The sequence below is a fragment of the Hippoglossus stenolepis genome, chromosome 21, assembly GCF_022539355.2.
Source record: "Hippoglossus stenolepis isolate QCI-W04-F060 chromosome 21, HSTE1.2, whole genome shotgun sequence".
In the NCBI taxonomy this organism is placed as follows: Eukaryota; Metazoa; Chordata; class Actinopteri; order Pleuronectiformes; family Pleuronectidae; genus Hippoglossus; species Hippoglossus stenolepis.
Window position 1 is genome coordinate 3,699,722 of NC_061503.1, and position 21,916 is coordinate 3,721,637.

The following is a 21,916-nucleotide window of genomic DNA, read 5'->3' on the forward strand; positions in this document are numbered from 1 at the left end:
GTTGCTCATCTCTCTGACACAGTGAGGCCATTCTGAACATGGTTCCACTGCGTCAGACACAGGCTGACTGGCTTAGACACAGTCAGCCCATTAGAGATATGCTGGGAGGATTTCAGGTATGAAATTGAGAGGGAAGGAGGATGCTACTGAGCCACGCCAGCTCAAGTGGGAGCTGAGGCATCCACATCGGCATAAGTGTGGGGAAGGTGCTTGTGTGTGTGGGAGCTAGGGTGTGTGTTTTCTGTGCATATTTTAAAAAAATATGTTTTTTTGTGTGTGTGTACTCTCAGGTATGACCGTACTAAACTGCTTTTGAAGGAAATAAACAACGTTCAATACGTGTCCTGCATGAACCCCACAGCTGGCAGCTTCACCATCAATCCACGACTGCAGGTACACCCCCAACTCCCTTTACTTAATGCTGCAAACACTCACAGGTTGAGGAACAACATGTTTACTGTTGCCTTGTTTGTGCTGTATCTCCATCAACAGCGGCACTTCTCAGTCTTTGCCCTGTCATTTCCCGGACCCGAGGCCCTGAGCACCATCTACACCTCCATCCTGTCTCATCACCTGAAAGGACCGGGCTTCACCGCCGCCTGCAGAAGAGCTGCCCCACCCTGGTCCAGTTAGCCCTGGCCCTGCACCAGAGCATCTCCTGCACCTTCCTGCCCACCGCAGTCAAGTTCCACTACATCTTCAACCTGAGAGATCTCTCCAACATCTTCCAGGTGACACATAGATAGAAAATGTTTGACAAGGATTTATCCACATAGACGTTCTTTGAGGAAAAGGAACAACCTCAGGTTAATCTTTTCACAATGAAAAGTCAGGAGTTGCCTGGGAGTTGTGTGCTTCTTCACTTCACTCCCTTTTCCATTTTAAACACGGAGTGAGGTGGTTTGCTGCAGTTCTCTCTCTGTTTCTATGGCTCTGCCTCCCATGTGGAAAGAGTCAGGCTTCTGTCACTAATTTCTCATCTAAATGATTATTGATTTAAGAGCCGAGTCTGAAAGCTAGAAATAAGTCTGAGATAAGTGCAACAGAAAATAGAATGGATTTGCACTTCCACGGGTTTTAGTGATGATTTAATGTATTTAAATGAATATAATATCAGAGCAGGGAGGCTGTCAAGGGAGAAGCTTTTGGGGCAATAATTCAGTCAGAATCCTCCACGGTTTCATGGAGGGCAGGCTCTCTCATTTAACACACTCTGTTGCAATAATTAATGCTTTAAGCCACTCAGCTATAGAAAACTTTACAAAGGCAGCTCTGGGCTTTCACTATATAATGCACTATCTACTACTGCAGATGTAATAAAATTATGTTTTATGTGCACTTGTTAAAAACTGCACTAATCGATATTTTTTATTGTAACAATAGATAAAATGAATGTATCATGTTAAAAGAGTCATTTATAGTTTGGACTCACAAGCACTGCAAGGCAGGTCATTAAAAGGTGAAGACAAGCAACTAAATCCAAAAGGGCTGAACAATCAGGCAAAAAAGACGAGCACCAGGCAAGCAGCTTTTTCAGGCTGTTCTGAACCACTCAAAGCTAAATGCTAACGTCAACTCACGGACATGCTCACAGTCTCAGTGCTGACATGCTGATGTCCAGCAGGTATAATGGTATACCACATTTAGCATTGTAGTTTACAATATTAGCTTTCTAGAATTTGCTAATTAGGATTCATATTGGTATTTGGTCATAAAGAAAAATGTTGGACAAGTTAGGGTCTCCTCCTCCATGCACTATTTTGTATTCACTTACAGATGGAATGCAGCAATGCACCAGACAAAATCTTTTCCATCTCTGTGTATTAGTTTATGAATGGAAATACATCACTGACACAGACATATGTGTAATATGCAGTGTTTGCACATAAGGCTTCTGGTGCCTACATTACCCACAATGCAACGTGATTGCTGACAGTTTGGTCAGAGATTAGGGTGTGTTGTGCTAGTAGAAAGACAAACTCCTGTACAATAGGAAAGTAGTCAATTGCCATTTTTGATCAGGTTTGCCCACATTAAAAAAACCTGTGTACACCTATATACCTGCATCATGATGAAAAAGAGGTTAAAGTGATTGAAGTTACTGTTTGAATAATGAGAATAAAGAACTTGCGATAGAAGTTCAAACTCTGCATAGTTTTACAAGTCACTGAATAATGTGGGACTGATGGTCAGATTAAAAGTTTTCTACAGTTTAAAAGGAGGGATTCAGACGGTGTGAGACCATCCAACAAGAACTTTGTTTTCACCAGAGTCTTTCCTTTATGACGACTGGGTTTTGGCCTTTATAATGAGCTGCTCTGTACCAGGTTTAGGACTCCTGCACTTTGAGATTAAGCATAATTACCCCCCCAAAGCGCAAGCCCCGATGACCCCGAGACTTACCTTTCAGAACTTTGATCACACAAAACACTGCCTTGGAGCAGCTAGGGGAGAGTTTAGCCACACTATGGCTCTGTGAGGCCAGCGTTAGAAGAGACCTTTCTGCCCGTTTGTCAAAGTCACAGTCTGCACAGTGCAACTGGATATCCAATGACCACTCAGAGGAAACAGTGGGAAAGTTTTTCGTCGCTGTTCCTCTCGAGAGTTTGGGGCGCTCAGAAAGGGACTCCTGGAGCTCGTTTGAAGTTTTCCTGTCTAACTCTTTCTGCCCGACATCTCCTGGCACGGCGGGTGGAGGTGAGCAGCCTTGCAGCTCACAGATCTGTCACGCTGTAATTCCCCACCACACCTCTGCGCTTTAACAACATCAGAAGTTGGAAAGTATTTGCGGCGACTGTACAAACGCTTCCTTTAATTCCGAGCACAAGGCCTAATTGTCACTCAGCTCTTCTGGCTTGAGGTTTCAGATGTTTACCTCAGCGGAAATAATTGGGGGACTCTTTGTGATTCACTTTGTTTTTCAAAACTTTGGAACTGGGAGATGTAGCCAGAGGTAACCGTCTCGTTATGATCATCTCTAATGAGGCAGAGAGATGAGCTCAGAGACTCTGTGTGTTGAAAAGGTGTTTTTTAAATGTGACAAGAGAAGCTGGTCCAGACAACGCTCAAGGATGCATCTTTATGAAAATATTGCTTATGTTATTTGCTGACAAAATTCTCAGGTTAGGGCTTTTATGTTGAAATATGAGTGGAGCTAAATTGTCTTCCTCCTTTTTTCAACACAATTTTCCACTTTGTCCCTGAGCACTTACTTTCTCACTGGGTCTTTCTGCTTCAGACTGTCTCCATGAAACACTGGGGCGAACACCCTGTGGATGTTAAATTAGACAAACTATAAGTCAAGTACTGTAGCCAAATTCCGCTATAAGGGCAAGACAAACAATTTCACATCCGACCGGGAGCATTGTCAAAGAGCTCTGTTTGCCAGTGTTCATTCTCTGCCATGACCAGCAGGCAATTTCTGCCGGCCTGTCTTCTCCATGTCAACCTAAATGAGCTCCTTGAAGCTCCAGAGTCAAGTGAGAAGATGGGGGAGGATGGACAGAGTAAAAGAGGAGGACAGAGACAAGGCAAAGAGAGTACATGAGACTCACGTTGCAGAGAGACTCTGAAGCTGAACTGTACTGACTGCACAATATGTCTGTATGATGTTTCGTGGAGAGTCAGCTGGGTGCATTAGTTAGGGGGGAAGTAGTGTTTGGGGCTCAGAGCAGCTGTCAGGCTACAGGGAAAGCGTGCACACTGCAGACTGCCTGACAGACAGACAGATACATGCCGGCACACAGAGCTCTCTAATCCCTCTCATCTGAGTTGAACAAAGCGATGAAGAATCAGGGACAGAAAGTCAGCTGGATAGAAGGAAAACAAAGTTCTCAGTGTGTTAGCGCTTTGCTGTTTGTTTGATTGGTACGATGCACAGCTATAGACTGGAGTATGACGGCCATGAGGAGTTGCCATATGGTGTTTTGTTTTGCTCAGGCACACTTTTACACAGAAATAATGCACAGTGTCATGATTGACACCATTAAGCAATGAAATGGAGTAGAAAAGGAGATGAATTCAAAGTCAAGGGATTAGTTCATTCGCACATACGTGGAAAAAAAAACATCTTGACTTTTGTGGATCTAGAGAAGTGGCGATAATTCTGGCTCAGTACACATGCACACAAATAAACACACAGCACACCTCCCCTATCTGCACCATTACACAGTGGATCTAGCAGCCAATTGTCACCTTCAGTGGGCTCAGATATGAAGGCAGATCAGATTCAGCTGGCTTTACCCCCAGAGAGGATTCTGTTGATTAGAATAAGTTCTGGAGCTGGAAACACACAACATCTGTTTGCCCAGCTCAGCCTCCTGGGGGACAATGTGCAGAGGGAAACAAGTTCCCGGGCGCCCCTTCGTCCTCTTCCTCGTCCTCTACCACACCTGTTATGTGAGGTGCCTAGAGGTGCACCGTCCATTCTGCTCGGCTTGGTGGGAACGGCCGTGTGGGAAACATATACATCATACAAGCCTCCAGTGGAGACATGTTAATCATCAATCATCCACTAAACACTCATCTGCTCAGTGTATTGATTCCCTGTTTGGATTTCTGTTGTTTTCAATGAGGATGAGTAGTAGTAGTAGTAATCTGTCTGGATATGGGGTCCCACAGGGTCTTAGCCACGTCATTCTCAACCACCTTTGGAGGTTTTTTTTTTACCATTTTGACCTTGGGACCTCCAGCCCATACTTGGCACAGATGTTCCTCTTCCTCATGCCATCCATGGTTGTTGTGTTCCATGTATGCCGTCCTTGCCTGCATCTCACACTCTGCTGTTATGTGCTGGACTGTGTCAGGGGCATCTTTGCACATCCTGCACCTGGGATCCTGTCTGGTGTGGTAGACCCTGGCCCCTGAAAGCTCACTAAACATAAACATGTTAGCAATGTTGTCATTGTGTGCATATTAGCATACTGATGTTGGCACTTAGGTAAATGTGTTTCTGTGACAGAACAGCAGCCTCACCCAGCTATTGTGGCTGTTGTCTAGTCCATGAGTCATTCACTTTTCTTCATGCAACACACACTGTAATTTACTATATAGTGAGCAGTAAATCCACATTACAAACACTGATGAATCATCACAAGCTGTTATTGATATTTTTGAAAGAGAAATCGTGTAAATGTCATTGATGCTACGTTTTCGTGATAATGGGACTTATTTCAGAGCCTTATATCAGCATAACATCCACATGTGCAATCACAAATGCAGAATTTGGACACTCAAAAAATAGCAGACTTCAAATATATAGTAAAAAGGGAGTCATTTCCAGACATGCTCGTAGACTGAACATAAATAAACCCTCTTTGAAAGCACTGCAGCCACATGCAACCCCATTCCTTGATTTTTCATAATTCATTTCTTCCATCCAACACCTGCCCACAGAACTTGTAACCACATGCGGCAACCCTTCTGAGACAGAGAGATGAAAGGAAAGCACTGCCGTTATTTTCGGAGTTTCTCTGACTAACAGCTTGCCCACTCAATATCCATTGATTTACCCGGAGTGACTGAGCTGTATTTCCCTCCTCCTTGTAGTGTAAATGGGCCAAATCAGCCTCTGGAATGAAACTCTAAGCTTTGCTCTCCCCCCATCTCTGCCCAGGGCATTCTCTTCTGTACCAGCGAGTGTCTGAAAGCCCCTCCGGACCTGCTGAAAATCTACCTGCACGAGAGCAACCGGGTCTACAGAGACAAGCTGGTGGAGGAGCATGACTTCGAGGTCTTTGATAAGCTGCAGGTGGACACAGTGAAAAAGTTCTACGAGGTAAGAGTTTTTTACAAAGTTCAGCAGGGGAAGACAAGAAGGAGGGAGCAGGGAGAGGAGGTGGAGGAAATCATTAGGCTGCCTGCTCTGTGTCTGGACCTCGACATCAGTGGTCAGCACAGCGAGGAGAAGGAGCAGAGGAGAAAAGAAAGAATGTGTTTTAGTGTGGGAGGTGGGCTGATGGGACGGAGGGCCAGAAAAGGGTTAGTGAGAATATGAATCAGTATGGTATGGGGGCCTGGCTGTCAGGGTCTGTGCTGTCAACCCAGCAAATTGGAAAACATTTTAATGGTTTTCTGTCCACTGCTCCCCTCACTACCCTCTCTGGCTCTATTGCATGCACACTCGTCATGCCACAATGAAGAGCCTGACAAGTCTATGTGTACAGACACCCACAGAAATAGAAGGAAAAATAATCCTACCCACTCTAGAATATATTATTTAAAGCTCACACCTTCTGCAAACTTATGACAATTTGTGTTTTCAAAAAAAAAAAATCCTCATCCACCACACCTACTGCAGCTCTACGCCAGTGAAAGTTTACAGAGGGAGCAAGCATCCTTTAGGGACACACAAAATCTCTCCAGTGAAATAATTTGTGGCCTGATAGTTGCCCGGGTGAAAATGAACTAGGTCACCCTGTGCGCAGCTGTGATATTCAGCTGTGTCCCTGTCCAGACTGTTTAAGCTTAACACTAATGTTATGCTGACAGGGGTAGCATGTGTATTTGTATGTTTACCACTCCAATATGTGTGTGCCTGTGTGTGTATCCCTCCCTCAGGACATGGACGAGACTCTGGCGGAGGCCAAGGAGATGAACCTGTACTGCCACTTTGCCAGTGGGCTGGGGGAGCCCAAGTACCTGGCTGCAGAGTCCTGGAGCAGCCTCAACAAAACCCTGCTGGAGGTGCTGGACAGCTACAATGAGGTCAATGCCACCCTAAACCTGGTGCTGTTTGAGGATGCCATGGCTCACATGTAAGTGGAAGTTTTGCAGCCCCCTCTGGGACTGTGTGGCGAGACTACAGAAGGAGTAGAGAAAAAGTGTTTCTGTCAGGTTCTTTATTGTCTAAAAAGGAAAGCAAATGGCTTCCCAGGTGTTTAAGGTCTAACAGTTCCATTTGCAGACCGTCGAAAGCAGACACAGGGAAATCAGTAAAACACCAAGCAGTGACAGGACATCATGACGGCCTAACCAAAATTGAGAGTAGAGGTTCAGTGTAGTGAATTGTCCTGATAATATCTTGTACAATAGGCTGCATATTTTTCTGAAGGAATTTCAATTGTACTTGCTTGTGTTGAAAATTGTGTGTGTGCAAAATGTCCAAGGCCCTGCGATACACTGGTGACTCGTCCAGGGTGTACGTCGCCTCTCGCCCAGTGTCACCTGGGATTGGCTAAGTGGAATATATAACGGATGTATCGATGGAAAAAAAGTTGTATTCTTTGCACGTGAAATATATATGGTACTTGTGATATTTTTAATGTCACATGGATGAAAGCCATTGAAGTGTGAGAGATGAAAGCAGCTGAAGAGCAAGAGATACAAGTTGAACGTCAGCCGAGCTGTGAATGATGAAAGCAGTTCAGTCAGAGTGCTGCAGCGTGTGCTCCAAGCAGTGGAGGTGTTGGTCGGTGTGTGAGCAGTGGCAGCAGTTGAAGTGTGTTGATGTATTTCTTTTAGAATGAAGCTACAACAAAGGAAACAGAAATCATTTCCCCTATTCACAATGAAGAGACATCATCTCGTTATAAACAAGACACAGAGATTCTCAGGAGTCCACTACAACTGAGTCCAATCTTTAACACATTTCATCGTGGCACAGCTTAATGAAACAGAGTGATGAGGGCGGGGGTGACTCGCTGTATGAGAGCAGAGAGCGGGAGGCAAAGGCAACCTGTGTGTTTGTATGATGAGTCAGATTGTCTTCACCCTCTACTGTTCTCCTCCCTCGTATCTCTCCCTCCTCCCTCCCCCGACTGTCTGCACCTCCACATGTAGCTGCCGCATAAACCGAATCCTGGAGTCTCCACGGGGGAATGCGCTGCTGGTCGGAGTGGGCGGCAGTGGCAAGCAGAGTCTGACCCGACTGGCTGCCTTCATCTCCAATCTGGAGTTTTTCCAGATCACCTTGAAGAAAGGCTACGGCATCCCTGACCTGAAGGTATGAGGAGAATTACACAGCAAACTTACCTCTCTGCACAAACATCCATCAGCGCTGCTCTGTTTGTCTCATATTGAGTCTTAAAAAGTTTCTAACACGCATACAGATCAGCCAGGTGAGGTTCAAACGTATACGTGGTGGCGTCTGAGGCAAATACAGACATAATCCCGACAGTATGTCAACACTGTGGGAGAAGTCCACATGGTGTCCTCACACTGACTACCTTTATACAGGCAGCATTATTTTAGCTATTGTTGCGAGAAGAGTTTCCCAAATCACCATTTACATGTTACAGAGCAAAGTATCACTACGACGTCCAGCAGATGGTAACTGCTGCTCATGTCGATATTGTAAAATGCTGGGAAAACTCCAATCAGACGTAATAATGCGATGAAGACATATACATGTCTACATAATGCAACTCAGGTCAGAATACTCCACATGTCTTAATTCAATTATTGCTTATTTGGAGTATGACCTCACTCAGGTTGAGGTTATGAGAAAATGCTGTCTACATGGCAGTGTCTTATTCACACTGTTGTCTTGTTCAGGTAAATATATGAATATTGATGTCCATGTAAATGTGGTCAGTTATTCAGGTCTCAGCCATTGACCACTGCAGAATAACACATCTTGAGGCCGCTAACGGCCTGGTCTCATTCTGTGTGTCACCCTCCCACTCCATGTCTCTTTCTCTCTCCCTATCTCCCAGTGTGACCTGGCAGCCCTTTACATGAAAGCTGGCGTGAAGAATATTGGCACCGTGTTCCTAATGACTGATGCCCAAGTGGCAGACGAGAAGTTCCTGGTTCTGGTCAACGATCTGCTGGCATCAGGTAACAGCAGGCTCCGCTAATTACTGCATGTCATGTTTTGCAACAGAGAAATGCTTTTGCTTCGCCTCAGCAACAAATCACTGTGGTGCCGCTTCTACGGTTTCACTCATCAACCAAACACATCATTGTGAGGGATTGCAGCCACGGCTGAGAGCCACATGTAGATTTATACGCTACATTCAATGGGCACAACACATAGCGAAGCAGAATGAAATATGAGGATAAATGATTCTCTGTATACTAATCTTAGCAGTGGAATCATTTGGTAGTTAGTTTACAAAAATAAATGTACTAAATCATTTCTGGTAGTATTGGGAAAGATGGTTTTATGTCAAAAGCAGCAAGTAGAACAACAACATTAAAACATTAGTGCCAAGTTCTAATTTAAAGATTGAAAAGTAAGACAAAGAACAATTTTCCTCCATGAATATAAATAAAAGTTGAAGTCATAGGAAACACTTGGTCAGTTCAATACATTCAGGAGTCTTGACTGTTCTGACTCCTCTTTACTAACTAGTGCAGTGCCCGTTCTAAACCTGCCTGTTTGGAATGGGCTGTTTCCTTGGCCTGTGGTGATGCTCTGGAGCTTCTTCGGATGTATTCCCTTTGCATTAGTGAGCACTAATGCAAAGGGAATAATGAAAACATAGCAGGCCTCCAATATTCTATATGTCTTATGTCTATGGTGCAGAGCGCAGTTAGAAAACTTGGGGTTTCTTAATGATGATGTGACATTCATTGTGTTACTATGTCAATATCATCTTATCATTTTATCCCTTAAAGGAGAGATTCCTGACCTGTTCCCAGACGACGAGGTGGAGAACATCATTAGCTGCGTGAGGCCAGAGGTCCGCGCCTCCGGATTGATGGATACGAGGGAAAACTGCTGGAAGTTCTTCATCGACCGCGTTCGCAGACAACTCAAGGTGAAACACAAGTACAGGACAAAAAGCTGTTTCTGTTACTTTGAATTCCACAACTAATCATGCAGAGAGAGTCGTTCTCAGTGGTTTACCTGAGGACGGCATAAATATAAATCACCAGCACAATAGCTGCCGCTTAGTTTCAGATAATTTCACCAACGTGCAGACACTTTGTTCCCCCGTGGGAGAGAGGGATTCCAGGGGGTTGCTTATCCTGTCATTATTACAGTGTGCACGCCCACACCACCACCGCCCACATCCTCCACCCCTGCCTGGCTCCCAGCTCAAGCCTCGCTGGGTTGGAGAGTGAATAAATGAGGAAGACTGTCCCATGGGCACGGCTTTGAAAAGAGTGGATTTCTCTCCCTGTTTCCGTCTCTGTTTCAAAATGAGTCTGTCTGGCTGGAAAGAGCCGCTCCTCAAAGAGTCATTCTCACTCAGAAAGTTTACATCAAATTTGCTGAGGTGTCTGCCACTGCCTGTAGCTCTGCATGCCGAGCATCTGTTTCCCAAAAAATTAACAGCATTGTCACATTATTATCTGTGACAGGGGGTCACTTGATAGGACCCTGACCAATCAGGGAAGGCTACGTCGTGACTGAAAAACCCCTAATGAGTAAGAAAATGTTAGCAAAATATAAACTTAAGAGATCAGACTCTCTGGGGCCCCGCAGCTCAAGTGGCACTGCATTCAACCTCGACCACAAGCTGCCATGGTTTTGTATTAACAGACTAAAAGAAGTTATGAACCACTAATTGGACAAGTTGAACCTTATGGTATAGTTAATGACACATAGAGTCCCTCCTGATCAAAGCAGCGAGGTGAGTCAGTGTGTACAACACATATAACAGGAAATGTAAAATATCATTGTTGTTTCTTTCATCTGTTGTTGTTTCTGTCATCAGCCGTGTCTTTGGCTGTGCCTTCTGTGTGGTTGCCTCTTCAGTCTAATGCTCCGGAGCATCTGGCCGAGCTTCTCAACAAGCCAGCTGTTAGTCTCCAACAGCGAAAATCAGTCTGACACAGCCCACAGCTCAACGCACTTTTAATCCACATGCTCGCTGGGGGCTTTATTTGCTTAATGATGTAGCTGCAAGTAATTAATGCAGAGTTTTCCATTCTCCCTCTTGACCACGAAGAAGTGCCGATCGGAGCAGGAATTCTTTTCTCTGTCTGACTGTGAAAGGAAATTATCTCGATCTCGCTGCTGTGTCAGACTTCACACTCAACTCTGTTTGACCTTGGTGTGTGTGTGTGTGTGTGTGTGTGTGTGTGTGTGTGTGTGTGTGTGTGTGTGTGTGTGTGTGTGTGTGTGTGTGTGTGTGTGTGTGTGTGTGTGTGTGTGTTCACGTCCATGTATTGCAGGTGGCTCTGTGTTTCTCTCCAGTGGGTAATAAACTGAGGGTTCGCGGCAGGAAGTTCCCCGCAGTGGTGAACTGCACGGCGATCGACTGGTTCCACGAGTGGCCACAGGAGGCGCTGGAGTCGGTCAGCTTCAAGTTCCTACAGGAAGTGGAAAATATTGAGGTGAGAGCAGCTCATACTCTTATACACACACAGGCATGAAGCACCCACAAATAATGATGTTCATGCCCTGAAATATAATTTCAAATGTCAGGCACAGTGACACAATGAATGTGATATTAATTTCAAGAGCAAGACCGAAACCCATGAATTAAATTCAGAGCCTGAGCCTCAGGAGATATTGCTTTTCCACTAAATCTGCAGAGTCATCCGCTTTCAGTGTGAATCAGTATGTAACCAGCTCTGTAACTTATAATTCCCACAGCCTGAAGTGAAGGACTCAGTCAGTAAATTCATGGCGTACGTGCACACGAGCGTGAATCATACATCCAAGGAGTACCTGTCCAATGAGCGGCGCTACAACTACACCACGCCCAAGTCTTTCCTGGAGCAGATCAATCTGTACCGCAGCCTGCTGGGTCAGAAGAGTAAACTCCTCACCAACAACATGGAGAGGCTGGAGAACGGCCTGCAGAAGCTCAACAGCACCTCAGCTCAGGTACAGTACATCAGCATCTCTTTAAAACTTGACAAGATATGGTATGTTTCTCTTTTCCCAGGTTTCATGCCCAATATCCTTGTTTTTTTATTTAAAACAAAAGTATCTTCACTCAATAAAGACAAACATTTCACTTATCTTCACCTGCCTGGCCCCTGGTTTGGTTTAGCCCAGTTAACTCTAAGCTTAACATCATCGCAAGCAAGTCGGTTGCAGCCAGGTACCTTTTAAAGATACTGCTATGTAGTGCAGAAAATACCTGGCTGACTTTTGTCCTTTTATTTTGCGTGAAATGTTTATTCGCATCATTTTGCGTTTTCATGTCTAATATCTACACGAATCTGTTTGTTCAGATGTTTCACATTCTACACACGTTTGAGGGCCATGAAAAATGCAACACAGGGATGGGAAGCAGCCCTAATTATAAATGGTCTACACTGTGCAAGCGAATGCAAAACCACACACACACTTTTACTCTTACATACCATGCTTATCCACTGCTTTGCATAAACATTCCTACACATTGCCACCCGCACACAGTCGCACATTCATAAACACCTCTCACACGCAGGTGACGTCAGGGTGTTGAACGCCACGGTGTCCTGTGCTCGTTTCCCATTGCACCGCTTTCCCATTACTGTAGGAAGGAAACACACACACACACAGAAAGAGGAGGTGTATGGTAATTGAGGAGTCCTCTAATTAGAGAGCACACACTTTACAGCAGCAAGACACCATTAATGCACCCAGTGTTTGTTAGTGCATCCACACTGATGGCCACACAACTGTAAGTACTGTTATTTAACATTCTGTGCAAGAGGATCCATGGCTCACCAGGGGCTGCTGTGGTCATGATAAACAAGGACCAGGAGGGTTAAAGCAAAGATCTGTGTGTGTGTGTGTGTGTGTGTGTGTGTGTGTGTGTGTGTGTGTGTGTGTGTGTGTGTGTGTGTGTGTCGGGGCTGACTGTAGGAGATGCTGTATGAGTCATCTGCTCCCCAGAGGACACATTAGTTCCATGTGTTTTTTTTCCTCTTTAACTTTGTGGAAGTTGTGTCCTACCGTTAACATTAATTGACTTACATAGTATTACCACTGCTATTGTTATTAGATAATGGTAATAAATATTTGTAAAAACTACAATTTGTAATCATAGCAGTAACACTAATAGAGTGACAATAACGTTAATGATTGTACAGGTTTTGTTGGCAGTACTAGTAAGACTAGTTATAGTTATTTAGAGGTGGTAGTAGTAAAAGTTGATAAGTAGCATTGGTAGTGGTAGCAGAAGTAGTAACAGAAACTATTAACAGTAGTAGAAGTAGTGTCATTAGTAGTGGTGCCAGTAGCAGTAGTAGTAGTAGTACTTTGTAGTAGTAGTACTAGTAATAGCAGTAGTAGTGGTGTCAGTAGCAGTAGTAGTCGGCTGCTTTATAAAGACTGACAAGGAGCAGATAGATACGTTTTCCTGCTTGACTTCCATCTGCAGTAGATAAACACGAGCCCAGATGTATTGAATCTCACCCATGTCTCCCACCAATTAGTTTGTCCCCCCTCCCTCTCCTCCCCCACCTGTCCCCTGCCTATTCATCATGTTGATGGCTCACTTGGTGCTTGTCTAATGTTCGACTGAATCGTCGCAACCCCGAAAGAACTGTCTTCCCCGCGGCCTGATCTCCTGTTTGTTAATTAGCTGAAAGACAAGCATGAAAAACAGTCTGTTTTTATTTCCCCAGTGCAACATTTTGACGGAGTCGGACGGTAATGCAGAGCCCTATTTGTCGGGGAGTTATGAGGAGTTCGTAACAGCTTTAATTTCTCTTTATGGCTGTCCTTGGTGTGTGTGTGTGTGTGTGTGTGTGTGTGTGTGTGTGTGTGTGTGTGTGTGTGTGTGTGTGTGTGTGTGTGTGTGTGTGTGTGTGTGCTCCTAGCTGTTCTCGATCCTAAAGCTTTTATCTTTTTTCCCCGATATGCACACCATTCATCTTTTTTTGCCTCTTTATCTTCTTGGACAGAATAAAAACATTTTAACTACTGGTTTAAAGGTCATGTGCATGATCCTGGCACAATGCAGGGCACAAACTGGTATCGCACAGGTTTAGACCCTTTGTGAAGCTCATTTGTTTGACTTTCATGAGCCACAGAATCCTCTTTATCTTAACTAATGCCATTTTGCAACCAGTTCACTCTAAATAATCCAGTGTTTTTAGAATTGTTTGCAAACATGTTAAAAATCAAAAACTGAAATGTCTTTCCTTCAGGTCTAGTGTATATGACCTACAGTTCATTCATCCTGATCCACGCACACGGCTGTAGTATCAGCCATTACATCTTCTTACCTCCTGGCCTCCATGTCTCATTCTCTGATAGGTGGACGACCTCAAGGCCAAGCTGGCTGCCCAAGAAGTGGAACTCAAGCAGAAGAACGAGGACGCTGACAAGCTGATTCAGGCAAGAACATGTGCTCCCTCTTAGAAACACTGCAGAAACTGTCAGTCAAAGTGTTGGCTTCTGCTCACTTACACTGACTCTAGTGTGATCTGGGGTTTGGTTTTATTTGTCCAGGTTTTGTCATATCTGTCTCTGAGATTTCTTCTGCTAACAAAGTTAGTTTTGTTGCATGAAGACATGAAATTACAATTAAACAAAATCCTTCCACAAATGTCCCCGCCAGTCTGGATAATCCATATATTGATTTCTGGTGTCTGATGTAGAAACTGCTCAGTACAAGATGAGAAATTCAGAGAAACATGGACTTAAGCCTCTGATCTGTTTAAGCTTTAGCTTTAGATCTGATAGGTGAGAGGAATAAACATTTGCATGTTAAATGTTTTGCAGGCTGAACTTTTATTGCTGCAGATCAGGGTTTGTCAGAAAATGTGAATTAGCCTGGTGCAGATTTTGTCACTGCACAAGTTACTTAGATTCCCCCTTTGTCTCTTCTTAAGTTAAAACTGACCACTGGATGACCTTTTACATCATATATCACAAATCCATGCTGTGAAAGCTGAGCCTCTGTCTGAACCTGCACCATTAACCATCAATAAATTCCGTGTTCTGTCCATAGGTGGTCGGTGTAGAAACCGAGAAGGTGTCCAAGGAGAAAGCAATAGCTGATGAGGAAGAGGAAAAGGTGGCAGCCATTGCTGTGGTGGTCAGCGGCACACAGAGAGACTGTGAGGAGGACTTGGCCAAAGCAGAACCAGCTCTCCTAGCTGCTCAGGAAGCCCTTAACACTCTTAATAAGGTCAGTTACTCTCTTATCCTTGGCTGTGTCTTATTGATTTGCTCAATCATACTTTTCTCTCCCAGATTTGTTTGTGTTTAAGAGGGTTTGTGTTCTTTTTCCTGTGTTTGATTTCGTTTTCCCAGTTTCAGTGGAATAGGTTATGTCCACATAGGCCTTGAACTGTATAACAGATTATTGAATCACAGGACTTAGCCGGGTCTCTGCGAAAATAATGTCTTCTCTATGTTCTGCAGGCATTTCACTTCATCTTTGCATCCCATGTAGGTTTATGAGCAGCCTAGGGGATTTTAGAAAACCCCCTCTGTTTAAAAGGTGCTCTCTGCTCAAACAAGCAGAACCGACAGTTCAATCACTGCTTAGAGCTCTAATTAGTATTCTCTGTTGTCTTCTCAAAGTCAGCACAGGTTCTTCTTCCTTTATTCTAATCCTTTCCTTTTTCTCTCTTTTTCCCGGGATATGCAGTTGTTCAAACTCAATTATAGCTCTTTAATTTCCATCCATTATTCCCTCTCTTTTCTATGTCAGAACAACTTGACAGAGCTGAAGTCGTTCGGCTCTCCAGTGGACGCTGTGACGAATGTCACTGCAGCCGTCATGGTCCTGATGGCGCCTCGTGGCAAAGTCCCCAAGGACCGCAGCTGGAAGGCTGCGAAGGTGATGATGGCCAAGGTGGACGCGTTCCTGCTCGCGCTCATACACTTCGACAAAGAGAACGTCCCAGATACTTGCCTTAAAGCTATTCAGCCCTACCTCAAGGTGAGTTAGCCCTTATTCATTAAGTCAACGCTAACAGTGCGCAGTGTGCAATGTCTGCTGCTGGGCAAGCTCAACTAATAAGTCATACAGCATGGGCATGATTACAATGAGAGTACCACATTATGGCTGCTGAGTGTCCAAATGACAGCCAGAGAAAATCAACCAGTTAATTAAGCGTTACAAATTTAACAGCCGCCCTGATTATGAAGTTCACTGGAGCAGAAACAAGGTATGTCAGTGCAGCAGATAAAACCTAACTTGTGTCTAAATTCACCAAGAACACCACCTACCTTCAGTTTCCAGAGACATTCATGGTTTCTCATGTTTAATACGGTTTTCTAATAAACAGGTGAGTAAGCCTTCTGGACTTTTTCTGCTCCAATCTCACTCTGTGAACGTGCAAACCATTTTAACATTCTTCAATTGTTACAAGCAAGTTGGGAAGAAAGCACAGATGGTAGTTAGCTGTGTAGCTGTCTGTCCCTGGCAGAGAAATACATCAAATCTGAATATATATTTACATTTTTATATATATAGTAGAACAAATGTCAGAAAGACATTCTGGTCTTAACTAAGTTTTGTTCGTGCAAATATGTTGTTTCTGCATGTGCAGGGCAATGTAGAAATTTACTTTCAGCCCCTTGTCTCACTCTGACTGCAAATTGATGATGTTATATTTTTCATTTGTGCATGTGTGGATTCATCTGTTCGCCTCCAGGACCCAGAGTTCCAACCAGATCTGGTGGCTTCCAAGTCGAATGCAGCGGCGGGTCTGTGCTCCTGGGTTATAAACATCGTCAAGTTCTACGAGGTTTTCTGCGAGGTGGAGCCCAAGCGTAAGGCGCTGAGCGAGGCCAACGCAGAGCTGGCTGCTGCACAGCACAAGCTCGCTGCCATCAAGACCAAGATCGATGTGAGCCACCGTGTTGTACTGAGTTGTTGAGATATTTATTTGCTACATACCAACTTTCTATTTCAAAGTAATACAATTTCAATATCTAAAATCCAGATTATATGTTCTTTAAACATATATATCACCTTTATATATTTTTGTATGTACAGTGTATATATATATATATATACAAGATTTGCTGTTCTTGCTTTCTAGTCTTTTCTTTGACAGGACACTAATGTTTGCATCAGTGAATGTTTAGTTGGTAAGCTGACTTTAGTGCAAAAGAGTGTGGGCTGAAAAATGACTTCTGAAAGACAGTAATCTCAGCACCAAGCTATGAAAGTTTTCTGAGACATCAGTATGGATCAACAACTCTATCAAACCCTGAAGATATGCAGTATAATAAGAATTTTATGCTACAGAAATGAAACAAAATAAAACAACAACAACCAGAGGCTATAAGATGGAGCCCACATTCAGGATATGAATTATTTTATCAAGGCTTGAGTGACAGTTGACACATGAGCTATGCCAGTAATGACAGAGCAGCAGCATTCCATCAATACAAAGCTGGTGCAAGGGCCATTAAAGGCTTTTACTGTTCATTAATCTAAAACCAAATCCATCAGCCTAAAAACACTATTGATAAAAGCAGCTGTAAATAATTGTTTCTCAGTGGCGTTGACATCCAGCACAGAGAGTGGAGCTCGGGACTCTGCTGCTTCTATCCAACCAGCAGAGTGACGACTCTTAATAAGACCCAGTCGGACTTCTTGCTGTCATTTTTCAGCCCTCAGTCAGATCGGTTGAGCGGAGATAGGGTTCAGAGCCAAGGGGAATTAGCAATCCTCAAACGAATCTACTGAACCTGTGTGCCTCACCACCGCTTAATCCTGTTTGTCCTTGTGCTAATTGCTTCCATATGCCAAGTAAATCCATAGCGGAAGGGATCATAAGTTTGACCCAACTTTTCACACACTCCCAAGTTTCTCTCATAGACAGACTTTAGTCCTTTTTGTTTCCTGTCTTTGAGGATTATTTATGACCATGCCGTATTTTAACCACTGCCAATTTCTCTCTCTATCTCTGTGTGTGTTCATATGTGTGCGTGTGTTTGTGGCCTATCAGCTCCTTAATGCCAACCTGGGGAAGCTGACAGCCAAGTTTGAGAAAGCCACTGCAGACAAGCTCAAGTGCCAACAGGATGCAGAATCAACCGCTCTGACCATTTCTTTGGCCAACCGTCTGGTGAGGAGGGGAACAGTGGTCTCACACAGAGCATCCTTTAACACTCACAGACACACTCTTACACACTCCCTCTCTCATATATGATATCATATATTTGTGTACTTGTTTAGGGGTATTAATGAACAGATGCTCTCTCAACAGATACAAACAGCATTTCGATATTTGTTCAGCCCTTCCCTTCCCCACAAATGTCAGACAATTTCCTTTCAATCATAACTCATTCAAATAAAAACACACAGACAGCACAGGCACTTGCAACAATCAGTTGAACCCTTACTTTACAGTGGTGCCACGATTCCAGATATCCACGGACTGTTGACTTTATCTACTCACCACTATACCGATGGAGCAGTGGGTGATGTGTTGGAGTCCACAACACACTTTTGGAGTTTCAGGGGTAAACAGCATTGCAGCCAAATCCAATACAATTGAAGTAAATGGTGACCGATTCTTCAAACGTTAAAAAACAACAATGCATCCATACTGCTCCTGTGGTGTGTTACCCAAGTGTCCCTAAGCCCCGACATTCAAATTGGACTCGAAACGAGGTAATTTACACCAAGTGTTTTTAGCCTAAATGTCCTCTGTAGGACACTGTTTACCCCTGAAACTCCAAAAGTGTGTTGTGGACTCCAACACGTCACCCACTGTGTGTGGGGCCTCTCAAGTTTAGAAGAGATAAGATATTAAGGTGAACTTTATTGATCCCTGGGGGGGAAATTGGATCATTGCTGCAGTAAGGAGGTGTTGGTACACGAGCAGGGAGGTGATCAGAGGACATGAAAACCTAATAAAAAAGGACTTGAAGGTAACAAGGACTTGTTGTTCTGGAGATTTTATTTTGTTCATGAGCGTGTGCATCGACGACAGCAGACGTAGATTAATTTAGATTTGATTTTACAGGATATTCCACTGGGAATATGCTGCAGTGAAGTTAAAAAATAAATCTCTTGGTCTGCGTTTCAGGTGGGAGGTCTGGTGTCGGAGAATGTTCGCTGGGCGGAGGCCGTCGAAGACTTCAAGAAACAGGAGAGGACTTTGTGCGGGGATGTCCTCATCATCACTGCCTTCATCTCCTACCTGGGATACTTCACCAAACATTACAGACTGCATCTCATGGACAACATGTGGAGGTCTTACTTCAGCCAGCTGAAGGTGAGAGGCCTAGTTTTTTATGCCCTGTTCACACTAATGCAGATATTTTGCCAAACGTTTGAGCCTCTCGTCCACACACATGGCCTTAAGTCACTAAAACATATTTATACAATAAAACTCAAGTATCCGTAACAATAACATCCCAGCTAATTTAGTAAATTCCCACTGTTACCTCATGTAATGGGATGCAGAAACAACAACAATGTCAAAGAGACCTACGATTATTTTAGGGCTTTAAAAAAACATGGTTGACGCTTTTCATCTGAATTAATGGGGCAACATTCATGAATGTGACATCCAGATTTCAACATGTATGATTGTTTGTATTAATTATGCTGGTGCATTCAGAGTACTGTGTTACAACAACAGTTAGAAGTAATAGTTAGAGCTACATAAATATAATTAATATTTTAAGATACCATGTATATTCTTCAAGTAAGGGCAGGAAGGGCTCAGTAATCTACTTCTCATCAACACCTTTTTACCTGTCAGATATTCTTACTGAGTATTAATCCACAGATGAAAATAGTCCCTAACAAAAGGCACTATTTTCTCCTTGACATGGAGGCTGCAGGAACTGTGATGATCAGCATTGCCTGTTTGTTTTCTCCCACAAGTGTGTGATGCTGGTGGAGGTTGTTGTAAAGAGAGCAGCACATTAATCAAGTTGAAGAAAGGCTCAGTTATCTTCTCTTTATTTTAGTCACACATCGAACAAAACCATCTCCACTGCAAACCTGCTGCTTGCTGCAATCACTGCTGTCGATCATGCTGAATGAAAGAACGTAAACAGGATCACTCCAGTTACAGATTGTATCACAATTGTCTATTTATCAGTGTAAAGGAAACTTTCCCATAGTTGGTCTGTCAGGCGTTGCCATCTCTGTACACAAGTCAATAACAGTCCAGACTGTTCTTGTGTGTAGTTCCTTAATGATGGAATAAGTTACCAAATACTGTCAATTCCTCTCTGTCTTTATGGATCTCTTGAAGACTTGTGTGCCTAACTAGCACTTAGTGTGCACGTTCACTGCATTTCTCTACCTGATCTCCTACAGTTTGGTTTGTGGAAGAGATGTAGCACAAATTCTCCTGTACTGGAGCTTCAGTGTTGTCACTTTAGATAAAAGTGTGTGTCAGGTCAGTAAATGCTTATGTCAAAGACACATTTAGCTTCACACTCCACTGTGTTTAAGGAGACTAACGCAGTGTCTATTGTAAACATGCCTGGTTGGGATGGGCTGTTTGCTTGGCCTGTTCACCTTGACTCAGTCCACAGAACCCTGAACTGGAGAATCAGTTGTTGTTGCGTCTGTCATGATTGGCAAAATACCTTACGTCGATGAGTCCCAGCTGCAGTTGCTACAGAACATTGGCCGACTGTTTATTCAAGTGTCCAAATTGCACCAATTCGACACTACACATGTGAAGTGTGAGCTGATAAGATGAACTGTTCTCGAGATCATGTTCCACAAACAGACGGACTGAGATTTGTGGATTTAGTGGATAGAAGTTAAAAAGAAAACATGTATGTGGTCATGTATGACTGACTCACTTTAAGAAGCTAACAGTAATACACATGATTCAAAAACCAATATCATCTGTCAGGTTCCCATCCCGGTGACCCCTGACCTGGACCCTCTGACCATGCTGACTGATAGCGCTGACATCGCCATATGGCAAAACGAGGGCCTGCCTGCTGACAGGATGTCCACTGAGAACGCAACCATTCTCACCACCTGCCAGCGCTGGCCCCTCATGGTGGACCCCCAGCTGCAGGGCATCAAGTGGATCAAAAACAAATATGGGGAGGACCTGCGTGTCGTCCGCATCGGACAGAAAGGGTAAGAGGCTTCACCTCAATGTGCACCTGTCACTTTTGGTAAAAGATTTTTGGAAACATGAATTCCTGCTGTTCTGCCCTGACAGATACCTGGATGCCATGGAAAGAGCACTGGCAGCAGGTGACGCGGTTCTGATAGAGAACTTGGAGGAAACAATGGATCCTGTTCTTGGACCTCTGTTGGGCAGAGAAACCATCAAGAAGGGCAGGTAAGCAGTTTTACAAAAGTTATTTACATTCTGAAACTTTCTGTTGGGTATTTGATCTCAGTATTGTTTTGGTACCCGGTGAAATGCATCAGTATTATTGAAGGATTGAAAGTTTAGGCTGGATTTTTATCATTTTTGATGTTTCCTTCACCCAAAATCATCAATTCATCAAGTTTTATAAAAAAATTGAGGCTTATTGTAGTGAGAAAGTATGTTTAGAGATAACATATAATGAAAGGTTGTAAAAGGGACCCTAACCATATTTTTTCAAGTGTAATAAAAAGCAACAGGGCATTAACATTAATTTTAATGACTGCTTGCAGCACATCATTTAATAAAGTCAATTTCAAACTTAAAAAAACTTTGAATTAAAAAACAATATTTCTAAATATGGAAACATGGTTTATGCAATTTAAATGAAGACAAGTCAATTTACTTTACTTAAATTCTATGACTTAAAAAAGTATATATTTGTGAATATACCTTTGAAGGAGCCTTTCTATGTCTAGATAGAGAGAGGGTTCTCCTCCATAGAGTCAGCCCTGTTCCACCGCCATGTTTCTCCTGTAGCCCAGAATGGACAAAGCTGACATTTGCTCTAGAGACGGTCTTTCTTGTTACCTGATGTTATCTGTTGTTCTCCGACATGCGTGGATGCAATCTGCAACCTCACCGCTCAGTGCTGCTAAATCCTTCACACTGGTCCTTTAAAGATTCATGTGTTTGGGTGGAAACAGAAACAGAAACAGATTAGTGGTTCAGCGCTTTTAATATGATTTGTTAACAAAAAGAAAAATATAGTAAACATCAGTCTAGTTCTTTTAATGACAGTGAC

At 43.5% G+C, this 21,916-nt stretch overlaps 1 protein-coding gene across 1 annotated transcript in view; it reads left to right on the forward strand.

Moving 5' to 3' along the window:
* Positions 1-21,916, forward strand: part of LOC124851044 (dynein axonemal heavy chain 9-like) — a 96,887-nt gene that overhangs the window by 47,701 nt on the left and 27,270 nt on the right. Inside the window, 18 exon segments of the mRNA XM_047338455.1 lie at positions 291-393; positions 493-595; positions 598-731; positions 5,615-5,776; positions 6,559-6,755; positions 7,780-7,942; positions 8,655-8,778; positions 9,562-9,704; positions 11,068-11,229; positions 11,492-11,725; positions 14,096-14,176; positions 14,793-14,972; positions 15,501-15,731; positions 16,450-16,644; positions 17,755-17,874; positions 18,841-19,029; positions 20,638-20,873; positions 20,959-21,081. Coding sequence (XP_047194411.1) covers positions 291-393; positions 493-595; positions 598-731; positions 5,615-5,776; positions 6,559-6,755; positions 7,780-7,942; positions 8,655-8,778; positions 9,562-9,704; positions 11,068-11,229; positions 11,492-11,725; positions 14,096-14,176; positions 14,793-14,972; positions 15,501-15,731; positions 16,450-16,644; positions 17,755-17,874; positions 18,841-19,029; positions 20,638-20,873; positions 20,959-21,081 — 2,880 coding nt within the window.